Raw genomic sequence first — 27,828 nt, forward strand, 5'->3', positions numbered from 1 at the left:
GTTGTGCCAAAGGAATATATATTTGGAATATTATTACTTTTTGTCTATTATTTAAGTGATTGATTTCAGTAAAGACACTAATTTGCTTATTAAATACGCCAAGTGTAAAAAATATCGTTACCCAGAAGTAAACTTCACATTTGCGCTACGCCCCAGACAGGGATATTGTAATATTGTTATGTAAAATTTGTCAATTTGGACGATTATATCTCGATATAGTGGACTATACATCAGATACTGGTATTGATGTGAAATGTCTAGCATATCTGTAGAACGAACTACGAAAGTGAATAAAAGGAGATCTTTATGTATATAGGAATAAAGTTTTTAATAGTGTAAGTAAAAATAACGAGTATTATTTTGTATAGTTTTCAATTGTGTTATTTATTGATCAATAATATTTGCACCTATTATAAAATCATAGTACCAATTTTCTTATAATTAAATTGTGTAATATAAATAAGTTTTACTATAATTACATTACTCATTGCAATTGAATTTATTAGTTTTAAGTAAAATAAAAATATAATCCATTAATTTGTTTTTAAATTAAACAGTCAAAGCAGTTTTATAAAATTTAATTTTTACGTAACAAAAATATAAGCTATGTATACCCCTACAATTAATATGAATCACATTAAGTCCCTAATTAATTGAGCAACACAATTATTATCATAATTTATAATTTACATTCCAATTCCCTACATTCTAAAAGAATTACCTAATTTACTCTTTATAAAATCCTTCTATAATATCTTTATATTTCTCATACACCACACTCCTCTTAATTTTAAGCGTAGGCCCTGTAACAAAAATAATTTATTACTCAATGAAAATAATTCATAATATACATTATATTATTGATTTTATTACTTTTTCTTTTTGTATAGTGGATTAGATTATAGTGTAAACATTGAATATATTTTAGTCTATGATGATTATCTAAAAAAATCGTGTGCGTGGTTACCTCAGTATTTCCAATCTCAGCCGCTAAGCAGTTTGCTTTGTAAGCTGTGTTTCGTTATTAGGGTGCAGATTAGGCAGTGAAATTATAGAAGGGGCATAACAACTTAGTCCTATAGATTAGCAACGCATTAATTGTATAGTAGGTGTGACACGATAACGCGATATCCGTGGGGGGAAAGGGGATTGTTAGTAAAGTGGACTGATGATCTTATTGCTAGCAATGTACCAAGTCAGATTAACCCACGCGGTTCCCCCTGGATAAAGGCTACGGTTGCCGCTTACTAAAAGGTGAACTGTCAGTTTGCATGCCATTTCAATTATATAAAAAAATGTAGCTAAAATACAAAATATTAATTGATGGAACGGTAAATATCAATATAATATCAGAAAGTACAATGATAATTTTGGGTTTAACATAACGCCTAAAATAGTTCTTGATTTTGATTACATTGTTCCTGGCTTATTATTCTATAATGTATTCCTACTTATTAATTTCTATCAAACAATTCACTGTGTAATTAGGTATATTTTAAATGTACTATGTAAAACATACCTAATTCTCCAGATGCTAACGAGAAATCAGCAGGGAGGATAGCGAACTTCTGTATCTTTTGTGCATTAGAAATGGCGTATTTATTTGCTCGCTTGATGCCTTCTTCAATTGCTTTATGTACCTGCAAGGACAAGGAAAAGATTAAAATACCGATATATATGTCAATTATTTTTAAACTATACATTCAACACTAAGAATCAGAATCCTACTTCGCTATGCTCATTTATCTTCAAGCTACGAGTATGTATAGTAGCTGGTTTATTTCCGCTTCAGCGTACCTATATTTAAGTAATATCAATAAATTTTAGTTCTCTTTTTTCTTTAATAATTAATTATAAGCATAGTACTTTTGTTAGGCGGAGACAGGAAATGACTAGGACGTGACGCTATTATACAAAATGTATTGCAAATAGTATCTTTATCTTACATACCTATACAAAGTATAAACTGAGTGGCTGATAAAGATACTGCCGAAACTGATAAGTCTAGAGATGCAAGCATATTGGTATAGATATAAATTTAGGTAAATTATTTTAAACTGTTGTTCGATAAATGAGATATCTATCATATCACAGTCAATGAAGGACTCGAGAGAACCCTTTCGATTGACTGTTATTTTTGTTTTGTACGAATTATATAAACGGGATATTTATCTTCATATTATTTATGAGCTCCCGGTATTTAATTGGTCGACGCGAGAACAGTGACGTTTGTGACAGTGTCGAAATATCGGGAGCTTATATATATTATTTTCATGGTAAATATCCTGTTTCTATAATTGTACTATTATTTTCCTCCTATAAAATCGACTACCAATTATAATGAAATATAACATATTTGAGATTAACTGTCATGTGCCTATGTTAACTGTTGGGTATACCCTATACTTATATGATAATAGTGTGTACTCACTGCTGGATCCTTAGATTTATAAATTTCACTAATTGTGGTAGCCTGGCTGCCTAGACCAGCCACCCATTTTCTGGTTTCGCTTTCTAAATCGTCCAGAGCTGCACCTGTATCCGTGTTCAGTTTGGCCTGTTTAATGGGAAAGGAATAATCATTAGTACTTAATAACATAAGGAACTGAGGATTCTGTGGAAAAGTAGTTCAATAGTTAAAACAATATGCATAGGTGCATAATAAGATATTCTTTTATTTAAGATATTTAAATATTATGTTTTATCTTGTTAGGTAAAAAATTAAAGCCTGGAACAGCATATAAAAAACGAAATATCAACGGTACATGTATGAACTTATATTTGTACACTGCAATTGCAAGTATGACAATAAAACTTACCTTGAGCGTGACGATTATGGAGAGGAACTTGCGTTTATCGCCGATAAGCACCGCATATCCAAGATGTGGCAGCTCCGCTTGGACTATCTGCTCGATGGGCACTGGCGCTACATTTTCGCCACCGGCTGTTATTAGTAGCTCCTGTAAACAGTACGCCAAAAATGTAAGAATACACAGTTACTACTTCTTTTCTAACGTCTTTTAGGTACATAATACATATCTATTGGAACAGATGAAATAATTTGCCCTTCATAAGTACAAGGTTCTGTGTGGTAATACACTTAATTAACTATTGTGATATTAATAGAATTTCTCTTAATTGTGCATATCCATTATAAGATTAACAAGACGATCGCGTGATAATCAGCTATTGAAATGATAAGGTAATGGGTAGCTATGTGCACTTAATAAATTCATTTAATTTTTTTCAGCTCTCACTAGATGAGATTACAAATAAATTATATAGCAAGAATAGCTGAGCTTGCTCTGATGTACCTAGATAGATGCGTAATTAACATTTATAGTGTTATAATTTAATAACTATGTGGATTATAATATGTATTATACACTATATTATATATATATATATATATAGATAAATGTCTATTAAACCTTGTACTATAACCCTGACCGGAATAAAACAAGTCGAGGCCCTTCCCTGTCTGAAAAAAGGTTGGTCAATGCTATTTTATTTTATATCTTTACTGATATAATATTTTATAAACAAGTACATATTGTCAACTGTTTCAATCACGCGCTCGGATCAATTATCCGATGTGGGGCTCTTAGGCAGTTGTCAATTTTGTCTAATACTTAATTCGGCCCTGGTTATAAGTACCTATGAGAAACGTGGCTGTGAACTAGAGCCAATTTGGAATAGTTCTTGTGCTAAATTAATCATACAAATAATACATAAGAGTTACAAAACAAACGTTAAAGCTGGCTTATGGTAGTGGTACACAATTGCTCCTTGGCGGTCATCATTATGTCTTACCTTGATTCTGCCAGTGATGTACAGCAAGTTGCGGCTATCGAGCCTGCCGATATCTCCGGAGAGCAGCCAGCCTTCAGAGTCGAGGGTCTCCAGAGTCTTTTCTGGTTCGTCGAGGTACCCCATGAGAACGTGGCGACCGTTCATCATGATTTCACCGGGTCCATTGGGACTTGGCGAGCCGCCAAACTTGGTTTCTGTCCCACCTAGTACTTCCCCACTAGCATCTAGCGAAAATCTAAAGAAGTAAGACGATTCTTTGAGTAATTTGAGTAAAATTATTTAATAATTTACCATACAATTCAAAAACTCTTCACAAGTTTACATTGTTTAAAACTATATTAAGGTCGTTTTAAAATAATAAGTTATGTTACTATTCTTGTAAATGATTATTATAATAATGACCACAAAGATTTCAGTTGACCAATTGCACTAAGTTTGTTGAGATAACCAAATTAATATAATTAAATGAAATTAAAATTATTTAAGTTATTATGCTTTAGACTTTGTAATTTGTATGTTATCCTACACAATTTAATTGTTTCGGATGAATAAATAAATAAAATTTTATTTCTAGATATTATCACTAACCTTCTCTGGCTAATTCGGTATGTTTTGTACTTGTAACTTGGATAGTGCCTCTAAATTCTTTATTACGTTGAAATCTACTAGATAGGTATATACCTAATCGGTCAGTGATCGATGTGACGAAATACGTCAAAAATTGTAATTACCGAAATTTTACGTGACCAATTAAGTATCTACTCTATTATTAGTACTGATTAATGTGCACGTGCAGACAGATAAAAAGTCACAGTAATCAATAGCAGCCATGAATTTGAACAGAACCATAGACAAAATAGATTGTATAGTCATTTTATACTTAGAATTGTAATTGTATGTAAACTAATATATAACAAAATATTACCCGGGATAAATACTGAGAGTGTGCGCGCCAGCGAGCTCACTCATTCCAAAGGCTTCCATGATTGGCATATCGAGAGAGCAGAAAAATTTCTTGATGTCTGCCGATAATGGCGCTGCTGATGTTACGAATGTCGTACACTTGTCTAAGCCCAGGGTCGCATGCACCTTATTAAACACCAGTGACTTCGCCATTTTGTATCCAAATGATGTGCCCCGCTGCCTGTCGTATGTCGTAATAATCATATAAATACTGAGGATTTCTAGGTTTGGCTACTGGGAGTGGATAGGACATTCAATAAGTTTGATCCGTTTACAAGAGTTAATGACTAGGTAAGGTACACACACTAGGTAAGGTAACACTTACTACATAATTTCCTTTAATTCCAAATATCTTTTTTTTCCTATCTACACGACAAATGGATATATATATATTACTATATGTATGTTTCGTGAATGTTCTACGATATCTCCGTCAACTGAGGACCGATTCTGAAATTCCTTTTTTATTTTAAAAGAGTCTATTTTTCACTAGGGTTACCACTCGTAGGTACTATACTATATATTTCCGTATTGTATTATATATAATATTAATATTGATAAATAATGTAGTACGAAATGTAGGTACTTCATTATCATTGCTAATTCAAATATGCTTATTTATATTAACGGTAAGCTGCAACGTATGAAAATATCGATGTTGATCATTTGTCAGTTGTCACACTAAAAGTTAATAATAGAACGTGTACTACAATGGTTTTTATTTAAAAAAAAAATTATATATATATATATATATCTAATTATATATGATAGGTATTACCTAATCACCGCCAGAATAGGTATTTATGTGCCTCAATGTCCCAGTTATCAAATCCAATATTAGGTAAAATAAATATTACCTACTGATATATATGGGTACCTATTATCATACCATAGCTTTATTCATTTAGCATTATGTCATTTGATAGGACGATAAAATTACAATTTACAATACGTCTTGTTGTATTTACTTATCTAAGTACCTAGGGATAGGTATACTAGTCTATCAACAATAAAATGCGCACAAAATAAAATAGGTAATTATTTCTACTATTAACGGTGTCAATCACGCATACGGTACGCCTGATTATCGATGAATGTTATGACGACGGATATTTTATAATATTTAAGAGAAATATTAGTTTTCGAACTACGTATTATAATGCTGTTGGCCGTAGCTGGCCTTTACAGTTTTACCGAATAATAAATATTAGGTATACATATTGAATTGTAGTGTTCTTTACTTATAATATTGTTAATTGGTCTCAATACACATCGGATAGTATAGTTATTTGGATGGGTGACCGACAAATTGCAAATTGTGGATGCAATGGAGTGTGGATTTCGGAGGTTATCTTGATCAGTTTTTTCATAAGAAAAATGTGAGTAGATAAATATTAGATAGGTACTTGATGTAATTATGTAGTTAATTGTACATAGAATTCTGAAAAGTATGCAAAGGAAAATTCGTTAAGGACGTTTCATTTTCAAGGTTTATCAGAAAAACCACGTATTACCTCCTGTTGTAATCTATGTAACCTCTACAATTTAAATGTAAAACACATGCAAAACCTATATTCAAAATACAAATAAGGATATTCTATTTTGTCGACTGTCAATAGTTTCTATGAGTAAAATAGGGGCAAATAGAGGATTGCAAAACTGCAACATGCATTTTATGCTACTCAAAAACATCTGGTATACTGGATAGCTACTTGTTACTGACTACAGTACAATCGTCATGCAGTCTAGCTACGCAATCTAATTCCACATGACATACCAGTATGTCAACATTTCGAGGGTAGAGAAGTCTATAGGAAGACCCCGCATTCCGGCCGTATGAAAACTGTTGCACAAAAGATTTAATAAACGCTCAGATTCATTGCATATACAATATTTTTCAGTATGTATTTAATAATTGTAGGGTTATTATATTTATGTATGTTGTTAATAAATAGTAAATATGTTTGTATTTTTGTTTAAGTATTTGATTTGTCTTTTGTATAAAACAATAGACAAGGCAATGAAATTATAAAACAAAACATTGAAACGTAATCAGTCAGTGTTATTTAATTCCCTATTTAGTAGCTACTTATACCAATTTAATAATGTATTAGTGCTAATTTTGTTAATTTGTGTTATAAGACATAAGACAACGGGGAGCCATTTTCGCTTATTATGTTGATCGTCACATAATTGTTTTGTCCAACATACCCTTATTAACATTTTATATTAAATCAGATTTGTAAGCCTGATATCAGAAAACAAATTTCAATCTACATTTAATAGTGATATTTGTAATAAACTTACCCATCAATCCTGGCAAGGTGGTGCTTGAGACCCTTGTCTCTAGCCCAGTTTGCAATGCATCTGGTAAGGAAACCGCTGGTGGAACTTACTGCTACAATCTTCTCGTGCATCTTCTCCCACACTCTAGGTACTCCCAAAAACCTATTGGTAACGTAAGAAAGGATCAGTTATCTGTCTAGAAGGAGATATTTTTGTATTTCTATTGTTACTGGCCTGATGACTTAACTTTTGTATAATATGATAGATTATTTTTCATTCGTACGCAATCAGTTCAGCGCTGTTAGCTTAAACTCGATTTTTGTTTTTGAAAATGAGTGTTAAGCCAATTATTGACATCTAAATATTTGTAGAACACGTGTTGATTTCCATGCGGTCCCCACAGGAGACCAATTTGATTACGTACTTATTCTTTTACCTATTCTTCATTGTTCGTTGCCAGGGTACTTACTAAAAACCAATTACGCAGATGGATTTACCCTTCCATAAAAATCCACATTGGTCACCAAAAATATATCTACAGTCATACTGTAAACTGTATAACATTAAAATAACTCAGAAATTGTATATCTACTCGGTACTTGCGGAAAATTCGCAATTGACGTCAATTAGCTAACAATGAGTTAAGCTAACATTATAAATATATGTGGAAGTGAGAAATGATCTTGTACTATACCTACTAATGTAACCTGATAAAACACACACTCAGACACTCCGTTTACAAGGTAAACTAATCTATTATATTTTATAATATAAATTAGAATATATATAACAGTAGTATACGTGTAGATCACTACTCCTATTTGAAGAAATCGTTTGAGTGATGACGCACTCAAACTAATACTATTTGTATTGATTTGAGTAATCATGATAACAAATATTTGTATCGAGCGAAAATTAAACTCATGACCATCATGGTGCTACACCGCTAAACCACTGAGGCAATCACTTAGACTAAATTAAAAATAATGTTCTTACTAAATATGCTAGAATACATAGTATAATAATAATCATGATGTACGTACTTACCTAGTAGGTCTTATTTCTTTTAGGGTCTCGACTAGACTGCCTTTTAATGCGTCGGGTTGAGCGAAAAATACAGTAACGCCGTGCATTAACGTAGTATAAATGTCCACCACCTGTTAATTAAACCACTATTTCATTTCCTACTCATACATGTAGACATATTAGTTTCTATTCCTAAATATCTATATATTTTGGAACTGAAACTAGAAATTCTAGGCATGTAACTTCTAACTGCAAGAATATTTTGTCATACGTATTCAAAACATACATTCCTATCTAGTGCGAGAAACTAATAAAAACTAAAGTAGTTAACATTAAAACACACTTTGTACTTTTGATATTAATAGTTTTTTTTTGACAAGACAATTGAAATAATTGATAAAATTCCTAATAATGACATTGATGCTTAAGTATGAGTTGTATAGAAAATAGGTAAATAATAAATAAACGTATCTCGTGGTAGGTTTACTGCTACCATCTTACTTGTTCTGGTGTGAAGTACAAAATATAATATTTTTGTATTTCTACCGAAATTGTATGACAGCTGATGTATGATAACATGTAGATAATATACAGGTAGATATGACTAACATACGGTCTATAGCATAATAGTAATATTCATGGCGCTGTAACCGACAATTTTCATTTTCCATCAGGTAAACCATTACTCGAAGTGCTCTCAATATATAGTATAAAAATAAAAGTGAAGCGTGAAAATATATGTACCTGCGCAGCGACGTGGCTTAGAGGTAGGAACGAAACCAGTTTCTCGCCGACGTAGACGTCGGCCACACGTTGACCGATGGAAAAAGCGTCCCAAGTCAGGTTGTCGTGAGACAGCATTACAGCTTTTGGCGAACCCACTGTTCCCGACTGAAATATAAAATCAATTTATGAATATATGAATCAACTTAGTATGTATGTAGGTACATAGTATATTAATGATTCTAAATTATTAAACAATTCGCGTTTGGTTGTTATCGTACATTAACTTATGTTAAAATTATCTTTATATATTTGACATAGTGTAAATACTACTGATATTAACTATTTTTGTTTAACCGTCAACGTCCATCTTGACAAAGGCGTTAGTTAGCATTCTATTAGTCCATACTATTATTATATATTCGAAAGTGTGTCAGTCTATTCGTCTGCTTGTTACTTTTTTCGCCTAAACGGTTCTTAATGAAATTTGACGTGCAGATACGTACATTACATAACAAGGACGGACCGTAACCTAATGCCAATTATTGGTGTGTATGTAGGGCTCACTTCAGAACGGCTGCACCTAAATATGTATTTGGATATTTTTATTGTTTTTATAATTACTAGTGCCATGTTTGTATGAAATAAAATGTTTCTTTCAAATATCATACCAAAGAGTTAGGAATTTTGGGTAAATTTCTCTATTAAAATATTATTGACCGATTTGACAATACTGTACAGGAAAGATTTAAGTCTCATTTACTTCATTAGTACCTATAGTTGTCCAAAGCGGCATGTAATTAGTGTAAATTAAAAATAATTGTTATTCATCGCATTATCCCCTTTTAACACCGTGTAAGGTCACAAATACGGACCAGAAACTAGAGGCTTGTTCTAGGATCAAATATCAACAATTTTGAAATATATTCCATTAAATCTGTCTCTTACCGTGTATACCAGAGTGCAGCATTCATTCACAGCCATATGTTTCAGTATGTAATCTAATTGATCATCAGGTTCCTTCTTTCCGATCTCCAGAATTTGGTCCCACTGAAAATTTCGCCATTATTACATTTACATACATTCGTATTTTATTTTATTTTATTCGTTAGGAAGATATTTTGGAACCATTTTGGGCTGAAAGACCTCAGTCTGAGGTGACTTACACCATTTCCGGACCTGTCTACCGAAAACGCGAACGAAACCACGGGCACAGCTAGTATATAATATTTAGATAACATGATTTAGCTGATCTGACTATATTTCAGTAAAATATAGTAGTTTACTTGAAATTTTAATATGAATATTAAAGATTAGTAAATACTTATTATATATATATATAAATACTTATTATTATTATTAGGTATTACTATTAAAAATAGTTGTAAGTGGTAAATATGGTGGCCAGTGACCAGAGACAGTTCATAAACAATGTTTTGTTTACAAAGTGAATTAAAATATTCAACATAAATAAAATACAAATCATTGTTGGTAATTATGTTTGTAGATGATCTGTATCAATCTACATACAAACAGTAGGTACCAATATAAAGTATTTTTATCGTAATGACCACAAGTTCACGCAATATGTACCTATTTGACGGATGACGATAAAGCCCGTAGTACTATGATGATATGTCAATAAAAGATTCGGTATATTTAGCTTCACCGTTGATATTACTGGATTGTTTTCGTTACTTGCGAAAATCCCAGACGTCTTATTTTAATGTTAAAATCCATAAATAAAAATCTAACAACAATGGTGTTTTAGTATATAATAAAGGCTGGGATCTGAATAACTTTACTTAGTATTAAGAGTTTAGTTGTATCAAATAATAAGATTATATTCATTGAAATTAGTACCTACTTTATCACTTTCAGGTGATCGGTTATCGGTGTGTATTATTGAGCTGTTTGCCAGTCCGCGAGAGTTAGTATGCCATTTGCTGATCAGATGTCATTAAACAGACATACTTTGTGCTTTCAACGTTAGACGGTTGATCAGCTGATCAACATGCTATACATACTATAAATATATTTAAAAACTTTCAGATCAGTACAAACATTACGTGATTACTAATCATTGCATTGTGCTGCGATGGAAGCCGCAGCGATGAAGACAACAGTATTAATCACCATACCACAAATGCTGGAAATATGTATACAGAATTAAATATACTCACCGAAAAGAGTCCTTGTATTGAAGTATCGACAGGATTCTCCCATTGTACAATAGCTTTTAAATGGGGCAATTTGTTTCGTACAGACAGTACTTTGTCCAGCTGCTTCTTGTCCTGTACTACACAGATGTTGGCGCGAGACGTCACTAGGCAGTGGAAACAAGCTTCTGCTGAATTTGTTGTGTAGATACCCGCAGCGAAACCTCTGTATAAAAATGTTTGATGTCATATTTATATGTTCGAGTATGAAAAACTATTATGCCCCTAAACTTCAGCATAGGATTCAGTAGTTTTAGATTGACGTAGGAATAGTAATATAGCAATTTTTAACTAGTTTAAGTATAAAGCTCGCATGTTCCAAAATGAATGAATTCCTTGCATTTGTGTTGTGAAATTAAAAGAGTCTATAGAGTCAAATACTATCTTATAGATTTTATTCTGTGGCATTAAAATGGAATGACCGGTGGTCAATTTATAAAAAATCGATTATATAGTTTTATATATGGGATCAATACATTTTAATATTTCGTCCATTTTTACTAGAATTTAGACACTACTATAACCCAGATACTCTGTAATATTTATTGAAGAAACAGAAAATATTTCTATGCAAAATTCTCTTATGCTTATTACTTACCCAGCATGAATCGCTGCTAAATCAGCAATGAACCATTGTTCAGTGTTGAAACCGAGGATGCACACTGAATGATATCTTTCCAGACCAAGTTTCAGAAAGGCTTTTGCAATAATTCGGACCTTCTCTCGATATTGTCTGAATGGTAAGAGAAAAATTCACATTTAATTTAAGTAAGAAAAGTATTATTTTATTTGTTTATACTTCTGGAACGATGAACTAGTAGGTATATATTATTATGATAGTGCTTAACCGGCAAGAATTTTTCGATACCGATCACGGACTTTGCAAACTATACTGTGACGCAAGTTAGTTGCCAGGATTGAAGTTTAACCATGTATTTTAACACAATGCCTCCGATAGTTCAGTTAATTACTGATCATACAAACATTAGTATGATTACTTGTTTTATTCTGGGTGTTATTACAAAATAATTTAAACAATTCAGTTCACTAAAGTTCCATAGTATAACCAGATATAACAATCTCTCTAATATGTAATATCCACGTGTAATTTGTTGTCTATTATTATTTTATAATAAATCTACAGATAATAGAGAACATACGTCATCGAATACCGTCACACCGTTTTTGTTGAAAGACATTTTTTACTTGTTGTGACCTTGCAAATCTAAACTTTGATCGAACAAAACGCTTGTGTTCAGTGTCGTATTGTGCACAAAGAAACTTAAATGTTATAGTTGCAGTGGGAGTTATATATTTAGGTATATTGGAAGTGAAGATATGCTTGTAGGTAAGTATTATTATCATTACAATTATTTATAATTACAAAGATCAAATAAAATACAACATGTAAAAGTATTAATGCAATCCCCTAAAGTAGTTCAGAATCACATATTGATTCGATATGTTATCAATATTACATTTAGATAAAGAACAGATGAAGTACGACATGGACTTTCAACCAGAGGGTTCCGAACAAATAGTAAAATAAACATCTTTTTATTTTACAGATATATGCTACATTTGTATATGCATATAAGATATGGCATGTATGAATGTGTAATAATGGATTCTAGACGTTAATATGATTTCTTGATCGTCGTTATTATACAGGTACAAATAATAATGAACTCCCACTTTAAAATCTAGAATCTTCGAAAGTAGGAACAGGTATATTTTATATTTTTCTTTTTCATTGTAAATGCGCTGCCAGTATATAAACTAAGTATTCTCTTACAATTAGATGGGCAACATCTAATTGTAAGAGGTATATGGGTCAACTAATCATAAGTTCACAAAAAATATATAAGTGCGAGTATCCCTAAATTTTCGTCAAATATCAACTACAAGCGATACTAATCTCTATATGTATATGTACATAATGTTCATGTTTTCATTACACATTGAAAAAATAAGTACATTGACTTTTTCTTATCATAATACCGCCGGGTGCACCAAAATTTTTACACGTGATCGAAGAGCATTTACATGAAGCAAACGATTAACATGTAATAGCTACCATGATTATTAAGGATTTATTACAGAATGAAATATAGATTTTAATCATATAATTAAACCTATAGATATAAACATAGTAGAACAATTGTTAAATAGAAGCATATAGAATGGTGCACATTTGCACAAGCCTACACCAACGGTATTCACATAGGTACTGTTGGGGGACCAGTCGAGAATTATAGGATGAGGTAATAATAAATAAGTCGATCAGGTTCACCGTGACAAAATCATCCAAAACTAATATCGATGGTTTTTAGAGATCAGTTTCCAGTCCTGGTCAGTCCCTATAACTATCAAAAGTGCTTGGACTTCATAATATATACTTAAATAATTTTATAATTTACCATATACTTACGTATATGTAAGTTTATGCCATTTTCCATCTTCCTTCTTCGACGCCAAAGCTATGGCATCAGGATATCTGGCAACTGATTGATTGAGTAAGCCCGGTACTGACAGTGGTCGTTCAGAAGCTAAACCTCGAGGAGCGATCCGTAGCTTTACTGCTCCATCAGCGTATGTCGTTATATAGCTAGTTGCAGGAAGCAGCTGGTCGGGGCCTGGAAATATAACTTTCAAATAATTTAGTTGCCCCCTGCTTAATAATATAATATTAAACAAACAGTAGATCATATTAAATACATCTTCATAGCATAATAATTAAACATTTTACAGATAAAGTGTCTACATGTAAGTTTAATGTAACCAATCGGTATTTACGTGAATATGTTCGTCATTAGATCTATCGTCAAAGGTCACATCATGTTACCTAACACGTTTTTGCTAAAAAAACTCGTCATAATACTCTATTGTAGTAATATTGTTATGGGGAACCCTATCCTTAATATTATAGATCACATTAATAGTAATAAGTAGTATTTTAGAGAAACAGTCATGCCTAACACAGATGTGGTTGCAGTCAGTAGGTAGTTTTCTTACGTCAGAAGCAAAATACTACACAGTGTGTCACAAATTCGATCTACATCGAGCATTTTTTTGTTTAAAGTAATATCTGCCGATTTCTTTGTGGCGAGATCCTTTTGGCCTATATCTTATTATAATATTATTATCCTGTATCTGTATTCCTAAGTTTTTCTTTCTCATTTAGGTATTCTACTTATTATTACTCAAATTATACATTAATATTTATATTAAATATTTTTTGGAATTTGGAAGCGAAAAACATATTACCGACCCCAAATAAATGGGATAAGGAAGAAGCAGATGATGATGATTTATATTAAATATTTTTATATCGAACTTGTCAATTATAGAGTCTGCTAACTAGTCTGTAGACATCAGAATGTAAATAATATGGACCATTTCTAGTATCCTCTAGGAATGACATGAGTTTGTAGGTTACTATGTCAAGAAGCAATGTCTGTGATTCAACTTATAATACAACGTAGATAACAAAACATATCTGTTAAAGTTTGACAGTTTATAACAGACACTATCCAATTTACAATGAATAGGTTACTTATTTAGATTTACCTACTTAGATTTAAAACTGTGGATATGGATTGTAATTAGTGTTAAGTGGGTCACTCACAAGACAATCTAATATTACAAAAAATAATATAACAACATCTACAACGTACTGCGTGAGACGCTTTAAATAAATAAATATAGGGAATATTAATATCTTCTATTTTATTGTCATGAAAAAAGTCTATTTTATTATCTCATAACGGTGTTATGTCTTCGTGGTCAACGTAACACCTACTTAACATGATTCTACTGAGTAGGTATGTTTTAATCCATAGGGGCAGGGGTGAGGCTCCCGGGTTAATTTAGTTTATCGTTAAATGACGTGTTGTTACAAAACTTATCTATTACAATGTTGTACGTATAAATATATCTATACAAATAAACCTACATGTAAGTATGTTCATTGAGTCACAATAATTGGTTAAATATTCGTTTACTATGTTGCAGTGATATTGTTATAAGAGAGAGAGAGTGAGATATTTAATTAAAAGAGTATTCTTGATTGATTTCTATTCTCATTATCTAGAAATATTGGATTATGTTAAATGCTACAAATTTTTTTACATAAAAACTACAGTATTAATGATTAAATATCTTAAATCCCTAAATAATCTCTTTCAGTATATATTTATTTCATAGAAAGCAGTGTGTTAGACATTTTTTTTATTTAGATAAGATATAGTAAAACTATGGATATAACGGTAAGAATTACTCGTAATTATTTTTCATTTTATTGTACTACTTTTTCTGGTAAGAAGTACATACAAGTCATTATCTATTATAGGTAAGTAAAATGTAAGTAAGTATCTAGTATTGATCACTAATAGCAGGTTGAGACCATTGCATTCACATCACTTCGATAATTATAAAATTAATTGTTTATATGTGTATCTCTAGGTTATGAACCCAGATACCAGGAGAGAGGTTTGATGGACAATGTTGTTTTGCAGAGAATGTAGAACTCACGTAAATAACTTAATATATAACACGTTAAATAATATTATGCCAAATTAATAAATAGAAATATAAGTAAAATACTACATGAAAACTGGGTTAGCTATCAGTATCTTCTTATCATAATGTTAATTTGAAATGTATAATAAAACCAGAAATATCATCATCATCATTCATTATCTGATGTCACAAGCAGTAACAAGTACAGGCTGTACATTAGGAGTATTTTAGTGACTAGTATTTTGACATACCTAATAAAAAAAAAATTTACAAATCAGGTCACAAATGATGAAGTTCCGACGTAGTAATCAGTAAAAATATAACCGAACTGAGAAGACCACCTCCTTTTTTAACCTTGGTTAAACGTGGTTGGTTGGTTAAAAATGTTCCAATATATACCTACTATTTTAAACAAACACTGATGGATGCATTATTGATCACAAATGAATAGGTAGGTATGTGTTCAGCCCTCATTGGCTGAGCGTTACTTTATGCAGGTATAAAATGTGATAGCATCATTTACACTTAGATTAGACTGGAGTATAATGATAACCCCGCAGAAATTCAATTTTTTTTTGTGTGGTATAAGATCAGAACAACTGTACAACTTTTTATTTCGTAGATATGATTTCTCATTTAGAATAATCAACCAACAATTTTTATGATAGATACGTAATAGTAACGTAAATACATATTCCACACGAGTCATATGATTAACGATTTCTTTTAACCTCGTTAATGACCGCTCGAGGTTATAAACCTAAACCATGTCATTCACGTTAAAATGTTATTCACCCTTAATAAGTTCATATACTGATACAGTGGAATATAGTACATAGCGAGTTCTCATTTTACGTGTCACGCACTAAAAATATGTTAAACACACGAACCCTTTAAATACTAATTCATTATAAACCAAGGAACAAAATTAAATTACTAAAGGATATTTAAACTAAAATGATACTTGCCATTCATATATGAGGTCCTATTAGGAACTGGCTTGGATATATGCATTTTATGCACTTTTACTATTTCTTCTCCGTTCTCCACGGTCACTGTTGTATTATCCTATGGAAAAAATAAAAAAAAACATGAGAAACTTTAATATTTCAATCCATAGTTATCTTTTATATCTATACATATAAATAAAAGGAAAGTGTCTGATTGTAATATTGAAATAACCGTTTTTTACTACATGCATAATATGCATACGGTACATACACCGAAATAACATTTTATACTATTTTTGTCTGTCTGGCTAATCTCTGAAATGGCTGCACCAATTTTGACGGGACTTTTATTGACAGGTAGCTGGTGTAATAAGGAGTAATTTAGGCCACTTTTATTTTAGAAAAATTCTCTAATTATATATAACTATTCTAAATAAATTATTCTAAATAAATAATTCTAAATAACTTTTCTGTTAATTTTCACGCGGACGAAGTCGCGAGTCTAGCTAGTTTAATGTATGAATATAGAATGGAATGAAACAATGTTATTGTATAAAATATATACGCAAGTTTTATCATTAAAGTCACGCACGTGTTTCCGTCGTCTGCGGTTGAGACTCGCATACAGTTTTTTTTATTATTAGACACAATATACATTCACTTATAGATTGATCTGAATATTTTGTACTGCATATATAAAACCCTTACATTAAACTATTCTATATTTCTAGGTATTCCGTAGTTACGTTTAGTCATAGTCTATATTTAACAGTCCAATATTAATTCTGTGTTTATAATCAATAGTTTTGATCAAGTTTCAAGGTCCCATTTGCCAATTCTCATTACATTAGCCGTCCGTTATTTTTTGTTGTAAGCAATCCAGATACACAAGATTTTTAATTTTCTTACTCGTTTTTCTTGTGATGTATGATATAAGAATGTAAATATATTGTTTATTAAATGCTATATAGTCTGGGAAAAAGTAAAATTTTATGTAATTAGTTAATTGGTACGTCAAACATGTATGAATCAACATTGATTTTTATATTATATATATTCAGATATTATAATATATATTCAGTTTTTTATTCTGTGTACGTGTCATTGGCTGGATAGGGTTTAGCCTAGATCGGCTTTATGTAAATGTATATAGGGTTGGTTATAATCGATATACAACGTAGGAATCCAATAAATGAATTGAACAATTTTAATCAAGAAGTTTAGTCAAAATATAGAAAAGTTTCAAATTATTAAATCGATCATGTTGCCCGGTTATGTCTATAGAAAATCTTAGAGTAAACTAAACCTGTATACCTATACTTAATATGCAATCAGAATTTAATTACGTACACGCTGTCTTCAGTTATTATGGCGTTTTTATAATCATAGGCAGAAGCGTGTAGCGTGACCAGTGAATATAAATTGTGGAAAATCTAGGTTGCCGCAATACTCAATTGTCTTATTACGTAGTACCTACCTACGATGCTGCAACTCATTTCCGTTGATAGTGCCCATAATTAAGATTGCAATACTTTACATTTCTATAGGTATAATATTTGAACATCATCACTGTGAAAACATACACATGTGAGACAACTGGCGGAGAAATTAGAGTGATTCAGAGATATGTCTGTATCATTCACGTGACATGGAACGCAATCGGTTTGTTAAACTGTATTTCAGTAACGAGGTACATTTCATTAGATTTATAGTACATAATTAATAAGTTTAAGTAATAAATAAACCATATAGTGAGAATTTCAAATAAATATGAAAGTCTTAAATCTTAATAACTTGTAATATTTAAACAAGTAATTTTAATTACTATTAAATATTTTATAAAAATAGAGTATAACGTATAAAGCGTATAACAGATACAAAAACATCACTTCAATCGGCGGTCGCCGTCAAATTTTATGGCTACTATCTAAAAGAACATTAATACTCTGTACTTTGTTAGAAAAAAATAATCTGGTAAAAATCGGTTTTTAGAAATAGATATATAGGGGCCGCTACAATACGCTAATCTGAATTATCATCGCTGTGAGTCGAATGATAGTGATAAAATATAATATACGATATTGTTGATAATCGGAAAATAGCTACGATACATACTCATCACATATACATCAGTATAATTTGACATCTTTAGTGACGTCCAAATTAAATGAATTGATTAGATGGCGCGAGTAATTACATAATCCCGTAGATAATTACAAATTTCTGGATATAATATTTATTATTTTCTTTGATATATATTTTTCACCCTTACCTAATTTTTAAATTTTTAAGTACACCAAAATGTATTCGTCATAATATCCGTGTAAAAAATGACCGAACCAAATAACTATTTCTTTGGTTCGGTCATTTTTTACACGGATATTATGACGAAGAGACATCTATATTTAGAACCAGTACTTTTACTGGTATTTATATTAGAATAGTATTAGTAGGATGATTACAGAATTTTCGTGAAAATAATAATTAATATTTATGATTCGGTACAAAATATCACAGTAGGTATTCATCATCGCCAATTCATGACTAAAAATTGGGCTCCCCCACAGATTACCACATGGAACGCCTCTAAACATCTGGGTTTATGTATTCCCCAAAATATGTGAGGTCATCGGTCTATGCAATGTTCTCGCACTTTAAATGTTTTTGATGATAAACTTTATGAAAAATTTGCATTTAACTTTTTATAAGCTTTACTTATATCTTTTTTAAAGCTTTACTAGATATAGTAAGATCTTCAAAATCGTTGATAAATTGCCAACAAAAAGAGTACCTAATTTATTTGTTGTAACGTATAATTGCTGGAAAGTTTTAATTATTATTTTATTTGAAAGCATATTGTACCTACCATGTCGAAATCCCACTTAAATTAACTGCATAAATAATTTATAAATCATGTGATATGTAGTATAAATTCTATGTGGATGTCTTAGTATCTTTTAAGAAGATAACAAAATTAACATTATTCGGACAAATATAGGTATTAAAATGTAAGTAGAAAATGGAGAATTTATATTTTTACACAATATATTTATAATTTCCCTAAAAAATGGAATAGTATAACTATGTAATATTATGTTATCTGTGGTATAACAAACTAATACAGGTTCCCTTTATAAATAATGTCATATTTATTTTCTTTAGTTTAAGTAGGTATATCTAAAGTTATAAAAATAAGATATGGTTTCGTTTTTTTAATATTACTCGGCTGACAATTGTTTTATGTCTAGCCTCAATAGTAATAATACACTATTATAATTCAAGTTAGATATATCGTAGTAAGTACAAGTATTTAAATATGAATACACTTCTCTACAAACTCCGTTCTATAATTTTGGAACTACTAACTATTCATTTGGAATTTCCAAAGGTTTTGCATTCGAATATGTGGATATTGGTGTAAATAGTAAATTATTATTTTGCATACTTACACTAGTTCTACCTACATAAACGAAGTTATATTTTTCTCATGCATGCATCATTGTTATGTACAAATTTAACAATAAATTGAAACTTAATGGAAATATAAACAGATTAAAACATACTAACTTGCGTTACCTATTATCACTGCTATCACGCTTGCCGTACCCAAAAGTGAACTTGTTTTGTTATAAAACTGTGATTAGATCGTGCTGCGTAGCGCTGACGTTAATATGGATTAGTAGATTATATTTACAACGAATTGAGACGATATTAATTCTTTTGTTTTCATGTTTCTAATTATATAATAGACCGTCACGACTGTAAAATCAGGTAGAGTAATCAGAAGCATTGTTAAGTGACCACGGACGCAATGCTTGACGTTTCTCTATTTCACTTAGTATACTTTATTAAATTTTAAATTAAGTGGTAATGTTGCCTCCTAACCTCTACTATGGTATCGTCATACTTGGATCTAATCCAATGAATATTGTTTTTGTTTGATGATAATACCTGCAACATTTCAGAAATTTAAATAATCAATATTTATTGACTCTATTATCTATTTACGTAATGTATTTTAATAATACGGATTTAAATTGTATGCACATATTAAGATAAAACAATATCCTTTATAAGACTTTATTATTATGTATATTACAAAATTAATAATAGTATCAATATTTACAGATTATTTTAATATATTTGTTTTTTTACTGTTACCTAATGTTGATACAAAAATTTACTCTAGGCTTTTAATCATTATATAGGACTCGAGTTTATTGTAAAATATAATTAGTAGAACAAAACAGAGCTTAATATACCAGAAATAGACTAGTATATATATATATGTACTCAACGTGAACATACAAAAACGCTCTTCACCAAAAATAACTGTTATAATTTTGAAATTATACTCTGCCAAGTAATCTTAACATATTAGTTATTAGATAGACTGAGCTAATGATACCAGTGAATGAAATAAAAAAACACTGGTAAGTGAGGCTGAGTTAAATTTACCATAAAGCCGGTTATTATTATTATTTTCTAAAAAAAATATATTATAATCGGTTCCCAGATCACGAAGATAGCGCGAACATACACAAAAATCGGTTAAATGTAATTACACCAATAGTCATATAAACTATTTACATAATATATAAAATACCTTAATTACACATGATGAACATATGTTTAAAATAGTGTTTATATTTACATACTCGGAGGTTCTTCATATAATTTTCCTAACATATACATCGTATTAAACGATGTTGAATAAAAAATATTAACAAATACTGTATTCAGTAGGTACATAATCTTTTTAAATTAATATAGAGATTATGTAAACCTAATCCTACATAGGTAGGAACCAACCAAGTACTAGGTTTTAAAATGATAACATTTCATAATCCAAGGGTTATCAGTTAATCAAAGTGCGAAAAGTCAATAGATTCCCTAGTACTACACTATAACACTAAGTATGTTTATTTATATATACATATATCTAAATCGTTTAAAAGAGCAACAAGCAATTTTCTTAATATTTAGACGACGATCCATACACTTCAACACAACACATCTCATGAATTAAATGACGTCTGAATTAGGTAAGACAGTGGTACACACATACGCAAACGAATTTGTATAAAGTCTAATAGAGATTTTTGTAAAGCCTTTATAGCACTGCTATAGTGGGCTTCTAAAGGCTTCTTATGTTTTATGAATAAGACCGTATTAGTATAATATTGTATAAAAGATACAAAGTTAGCGTTCATAGTAGTCTATATAGTACTTATAGTGCATTATTAACGTTCACATTGTACTTTGGTTCTTTTACTCATGTTTACATTGTTTTAAGTCTAGACATAAATCTCATTGGGTTCCATCCGGAAGCACCATGCCTATGACGCCAGTCCATTGGTATATTTCCAAAGAAAGCTTGGTATAGCAACCAATAGTGCAGTATCGTCGGTAAGGTTCGTTCGACTTTTATCGGCAATGTGCGGCTAGCCTTAAGCTTGCAGTGTCAGAGACAGGCGTCTCTATGTTTGTTTCTAAGGTCAGTACTGTGGAAACCGCACTATAATCTTTGTACCTGCTTATATTATCATTTAATTAATGCTCAGATATGTATGCAGTATAGATAGAGACATTACATATCACTTCGACTTTATTCTTTTTAGTAAATTTACTATCGATTAAATATCTTTACTAAACCAACACATAATATAAAAGGATAATAATATTAGTTATTGTCTGAATACAGAAATAACTAGGTTTTTTCATATAAATATATAGTATATAGCATTATAGTTTTTTAATAGCGGAAAGAAAAATGTGTATAATTTACCCGTAAGCGATGATAATGAGTGAGGTAAATGATAAAATTAAATGTGTCTACCTTGTGTATAAAACACAATTAAATACTGATAATATTTTTTAGTTCCAACGGTAATCTTTGATACCATTTTAGTATCAGCTAATAGTCGATTAGTATGCCGACCTTCGATCATACTTGGAAATAACTTTTCAGTTTTATAATATATATGTAGTAACTACCTACTACAGTCCTAATTAGCATTATAATATTAAACTGTACCCGTTTTGTTACCGCCTGTATAATAATGTACTTATCTATTACGAAAATCTATATAGATATATTATGCAATAAATAAGAAATGCTAATCTCATCTGCTTATATAAATATTTGGTAGAGATAAGAGACATCATCGTTGAATCGAAACCAGAACAATTTTATAAACAAAGTTTACACATTATTTTCTTTGTATTTAGACGACGGGGAATGCAATGAGAAGGAATTATTTGAAAAATCATTCACCAAAAGAGTAAACAGACCTTCGTAAATAACTCCAATTTAGAAAGTAGGAACATAACACAAAATATAACAAAAAAATGTATATTGGTACCTGAATACATATTTTTGTAAAAATGAATTAATTTAAACTTTAAACTTGCGAAATTATTCCTATAAAACTTAGAGATATCGCATGTGTCAATTGTGTTGTCGTATATGCTATCTTATGCCGTAATGGACCTTTTATGTATAGATTATTATAGGAAAAAATAAGAGATTAAAGTTGTACTTTATATGATTCATATTGTCGATTCAATTTGTATTCGCCGAAGGCGCCGGTGAAACTGTATTTAGTCAGATAGTACGCGTTTCCGGACCTAGTTCTGCTTGAAACAATTCCAGCAGCCATTTTAATCTTCTGTTCTTTTACATACATTTTATACAGAAATATTTCTAAACTTCAAAAGTTTTCAAAAAACAATAAAAACAACATCATGACAATATTCATGATGTTATTTTTTTTTGTTTTGTTAAGCCTTGTTGGTTATAAACCTAACGGTCAAAAGGATCTCCTATTAGTCAAGTCAGAGGTATTATGTTAATCATAAATTTTTATAGTGATAGTAAGAATTATCTATATTACCTCATATTTTTTTATAATACCAGATACTATTATCTAAGTTTTTGACAGTGGGGTATAATGGTACCTAAATACAATTTATTTGGTTAGAAACATTAAAATATAACAAAACCCTTATTTATTATGTAAGTAATTACTAATAAATAATCTGTTAAACTATATTACCTACACCTATTTTTCTTCTTCTTCGTGTGTCAAATTATATCCGAAAAATACTGGAGAATTAATGATTATATTCAGAAATAGTGAAAATCTTAGTTAGTATATTATAGTATTCATCGATCTGTAAATAAATACTATAGACATGCCTTTTCGATATAAGACTACCATCACCAGAGTAAAGTGGTGATGTTTTTTGGAAGTAAGAAAGGTTAAATTACTAATGATAATTTATTAATTTCTTATATAGTCTGTAAGTGATATTATTGTTTACGTCTTTACTAATAAAATCCGATAAATATACTTTCAACAGCAACTAAACTTAAAATATAAATAACTTATGAATGCAACGGTATTTCCGTTGTTACAAAAGAATACATATAAGGAAAACTATAATATATAAGTCCCTATATCAAGTCATTTGAATAGCGTAGATACAAGTGTTGTTATATTATGTCGAAAGAACCATACCATGTAATGGAGCGAACGATAATGGTTTTAATCTCAATCATTATAAAACAAGTGTATTAAAATATAACCTATTAGATTAGTGTCTACAGCACTGAGTTTTAATATATTTTCCTTAAGATATTCTATTTAAAAAATATTCTATATTAGTATTATTTTTCCCTCACAATGCAAGGCCAACCATGAGCCGGTTATAGCCTTATGAAAACATGCAGAAAGGTTTTTTTACTTGATCTTAATGATGGCTTGAGTCCATTCATGGTATTTGTAATAGTGAACTATTTGTTCATGCCAAAGGAAAGGAGGTAATACCCATACTAATGTTATAAACTAGCTTCTCGCCCCGGTTTCGCCCGTATGTAGATACATGTATTATATATATAAACCTTCCTCTTGAATCACTCAATGTATTAACCATAACCGCTACAAAATCCGTTGCGTAGTTTTAAAGCTTTAAGCATACATAGGGACAGGCAGCGATAGTGACTTTGTTTTATACTATGTAATAATAATGATAATAATGACCAGAGGGAAGGTATATTATAAGATCAAGTATGCGAAGAAATCAGGTAACAAATGATGATGCTAATGTGTGTAACATTAGCATAATGTTACACACATTAGCATCATCATTTGTTACCTGATTTCTTTTCATAAAAAAAACGGGATTGAAATGAAATTTAACTTTACGATAGATTGTATTACAAGGATGGACGTACAGTATCTTTTATCTCAAAAAAGTAAACCATAGACGTCGTAAACAGCTGTACGATTATAAATTTGTCTGTTTATGCAGAAATATTATAAAAAAATATTATTCTATTTAGTAAATATATTCTAAATGAAGTTTTTAAGTGATTGGTTTCATAACGTGTATTATTTTTTAAGGCCAACAACTTTCACTGTTGGTTAAGTAATTTAGTGGAATCACATATTGATAACGAAATGTTTGGTTTGTTTAAGTTCCTGTTATTATTAATTTCCCAAGTATTTCTTATTCATAATTATCAGTAATGTAATTAAATAAACTTACAGTCATGTTTGTACAAAGAAAACAATCCTACAACGAGAGTAAAAGAGTAAAAAGAAGCGGTACATTTTAGAAAGTTCCACAAAAGAGTGAACCACCACACAATACAAATAATTGAAAGTACATGTGTAGTAAGTTTATATCTTATGCAATACAGTAAGTTTAATTCTTCAAATTGACATATGGTAAAATCCACTTTATTACAACTTGGGTGGTTTAGCAGTTAATCATAGACCCTTAGTTACGATGGTCGAAGGATCGATAATTACTATAGGATACAGTCATGTTTATATTTGTCTGGGGTTTACCATGACTATTTATGTATATAAAACAAATAATTGAAAATATCACGCCAATTATTTAATACTATAATAGTGCTTTATAATTATATATAATGTTTACAAGTAAATTGTAATACGAATGTATACCTACACTCAGAAAATCTTAGTTAACGTAGTTTTGTGAAATGTTATTATCATGATTAAGGTTTATGAGTTCTAACCGGCGTATAAATAGGTATACTAATTTCTTGGAAGTATGTTAATTTCGGCAACACGGTCAACTAACGGGTGTTTACTAACAATAACGGACAACGACTAGACTTCACTAATGTAGCATGCTGCACGCGCGCCTCAAAGTGCATGGAAAATATTGTTTACAGAATTATATTTATAGAGTAAGCAGATGATAGACAAGAAAAAGCCCGGTAATGCTAGAAGCACATGTTGGAGATTACCTACTTGAGATATATATCTACAGCGTCATATGGGAATTCACTCACATGAAAATTATCACAAAAAATGTTTATGTATATCCTATATTTACACCCATTCAGATTAGATTTTAAAACGATTTTTGGCTGTCTGTTACGCAAAGAACATTTAACAGAGAATTATAAAGTCGTACCTCTATACAACAGCTGAACCTTCTAAATCGCTTGAATTCTAAGGATAATTTTGTTTTGAATAATGAATTATACTAGGGAAATTACCGAGTCCAAAGTTACCTTAATCTTTATGGTATCTAAAGATACTTTACGGGTGTGTCAGTACAATTTGTCGTGATATCTGTAGGAAATTCAAGTTTCACACACCGGCGTTTTACTGTATGATATACAAGACAGATTGTAAACTTACATGCAATTCAAATCATATAGAAATTACTCATATGTTGGTTAACTCCAACTGTAATAAATGATTTATATAATAATGGTATGAATCCACACTAATTTACGTCTTCAAATTTATAGTTATCGGATATACACTAGCAAACAATATAATATCACTGGGATAAAAATGTATTAAATATAGGACATCGATCGTTTATCTGTGTCAATACCATTCAGCTAGGTCAAAGTTATTTAATATCGGCCTACTGAACATTCTATGCTCTTCGCAAAACTTTAACATTTATAATTATACTACCTATTTTAATTACACATGTTTAAGGTATGTATATGAAAAACTCATTGATTTCACTTTTCTGATATTATTGACTGCATCGTGGGTAGATCTGTAGATACGAAGTTTAACTTCGCCGTATTCTTTCACATTCTTTCAGGTAGGTATGCATATTCATGATTGACGTAATTTATCATGACTCATTGAATGAGTTATTTAGTGAAGCATTTTATGATTAAATGAGTATAGGTATTTTCACGCTTTAAATTAGTGTTAGATAGATATCCATCTATATAGATCACGCATTACTCATCATTAGACTGGTTGGTCTACTTATATTACAATTCTAACATATTTAACAATTAGGTAAGTATTCCGTTTTGCATTTTTAAGAGTAACGATACAAGATTGTGTATGATTTAAAATTTCAGAAACTTTGTTTTTTCAGTACCTCCTTAATTATGAATTAGCTATTTTAAATGCAACACAGCTCATAGATCACAGATTTTAATTTATATCACATTATAGAAAATGTCCTATGCAAAATTAATGTGTACAGTACGAGTTGAGCCCGATTGTAGGTCGTCACGTCACGATATTGAACGCAGCTTTCTGCGACCGAAACGACGCGACTGCGGCAGCCAACTGGCGTTTTGCCTACTCGGTACGCTTGTGTACAACAAACAGACCATGCATATTTATTATTAACCTTCCCTATTACATATATTATACGGCTTATTTTGCAATGAAATATATTAACATCAACGAGAAGAGAGAATAAATCGTACGATACAGGTATAAAGTTCAATTCACAACCTATATGACATACATGAGCCCATTTCGCGTACTTAAAGGATAATTTTACAGAAAATATATAAGAAATATTTTATCGGAATTTATATTTAGATTTTTACGTATACTTAAAAAAATATGGTGATTCTTACCATGGTTTACTCTTGCTCCTGTGCCGTTTTAAATCGGCGTTTTGTAGTCACACCCGTCACGCAGCACGTTTAGGCAAACAACCGCGCAGATCACTGGGTGCGCGACGTGTGTATCGTATACGCGCGCGCTTGTTTTCTCAGCCCCAACTGATAAAATACAGTCCTAGCTTTGGATATCAACTTGATTACCACATCGGTACCACATAGGTAGATATACAAAGATTTGGAGCGAATCCGAGTGTTAACCAAATTAATATCTTATCTTTACTTATAAATAAATTTATATTGTAACCGCATTGTTTATAGGTAATCTTATTATTTAGCGCCAAGTGTATCCGCAAACTGGGTAGGTAGGTCTTATCTGATTTCAATTATTATTTTTACATTTATAGATATTGATATATTTATACTTCTTGGATCATCCAGCAAACGG

The 27,828-nt window shown here is 30.6% G+C and overlaps 1 protein-coding gene across 1 annotated transcript; it reads right to left on the reverse strand.

Moving 5' to 3' along the window:
* Positions 1-30: 30 nt before the first annotated feature.
* On the reverse strand, positions 31-27,527 carry LOC131845814 (very long-chain-fatty-acid--CoA ligase bubblegum). Its single transcript, XM_059194937.1, has 16 exons — positions 27,396-27,527; positions 16,520-16,619; positions 13,462-13,666; positions 11,629-11,763; positions 10,995-11,196; positions 9,760-9,861; positions 8,833-8,979; positions 8,110-8,219; positions 7,084-7,224; positions 6,554-6,619; positions 4,739-4,957; positions 3,814-4,048; positions 2,820-2,960; positions 2,432-2,557; positions 1,520-1,640; positions 31-803 (listed from the first exon to the last, which is right to left on the reverse strand). The coding sequence occupies exons 1-16, from the start codon at positions 27,396-27,398 to the stop codon at positions 727-729; spliced, it is 2,130 nt and encodes a 709-aa protein (XP_059050920.1). The 5' UTR covers positions 27,399-27,527; the 3' UTR covers positions 31-726.
* Between the last annotated feature and the right edge of the window lie 301 nt (positions 27,528-27,828).

This window comes from Achroia grisella, unplaced genomic scaffold (assembly GCF_030625045.1).
Source record: "Achroia grisella isolate CSIRO2021 unplaced genomic scaffold, CSIRO_AGI_Agris_v1 utg487, whole genome shotgun sequence".
Taxonomy (NCBI): Eukaryota; Metazoa; Arthropoda; class Insecta; order Lepidoptera; family Pyralidae; genus Achroia; species Achroia grisella.

Excerpts from the sequence above, each read along its gene's own strand:
- LOC131845814 (XM_059194937.1), bottom strand. Across the intron at positions 8,980-9,759 it reads GCTGCACTCTGGTATACACG|TCGGGAACAGTGGGTTCGCC; the intron begins GTAAGAGACAGA and ends TTTATATTTCAG. Across the intron at positions 1,641-2,431 it reads ATAAATCTAAGGATCCAGCA|GTACATAAAGCAATTGAAGA; the intron begins GTGAGTACACAC and ends TTGTCCTTGCAG.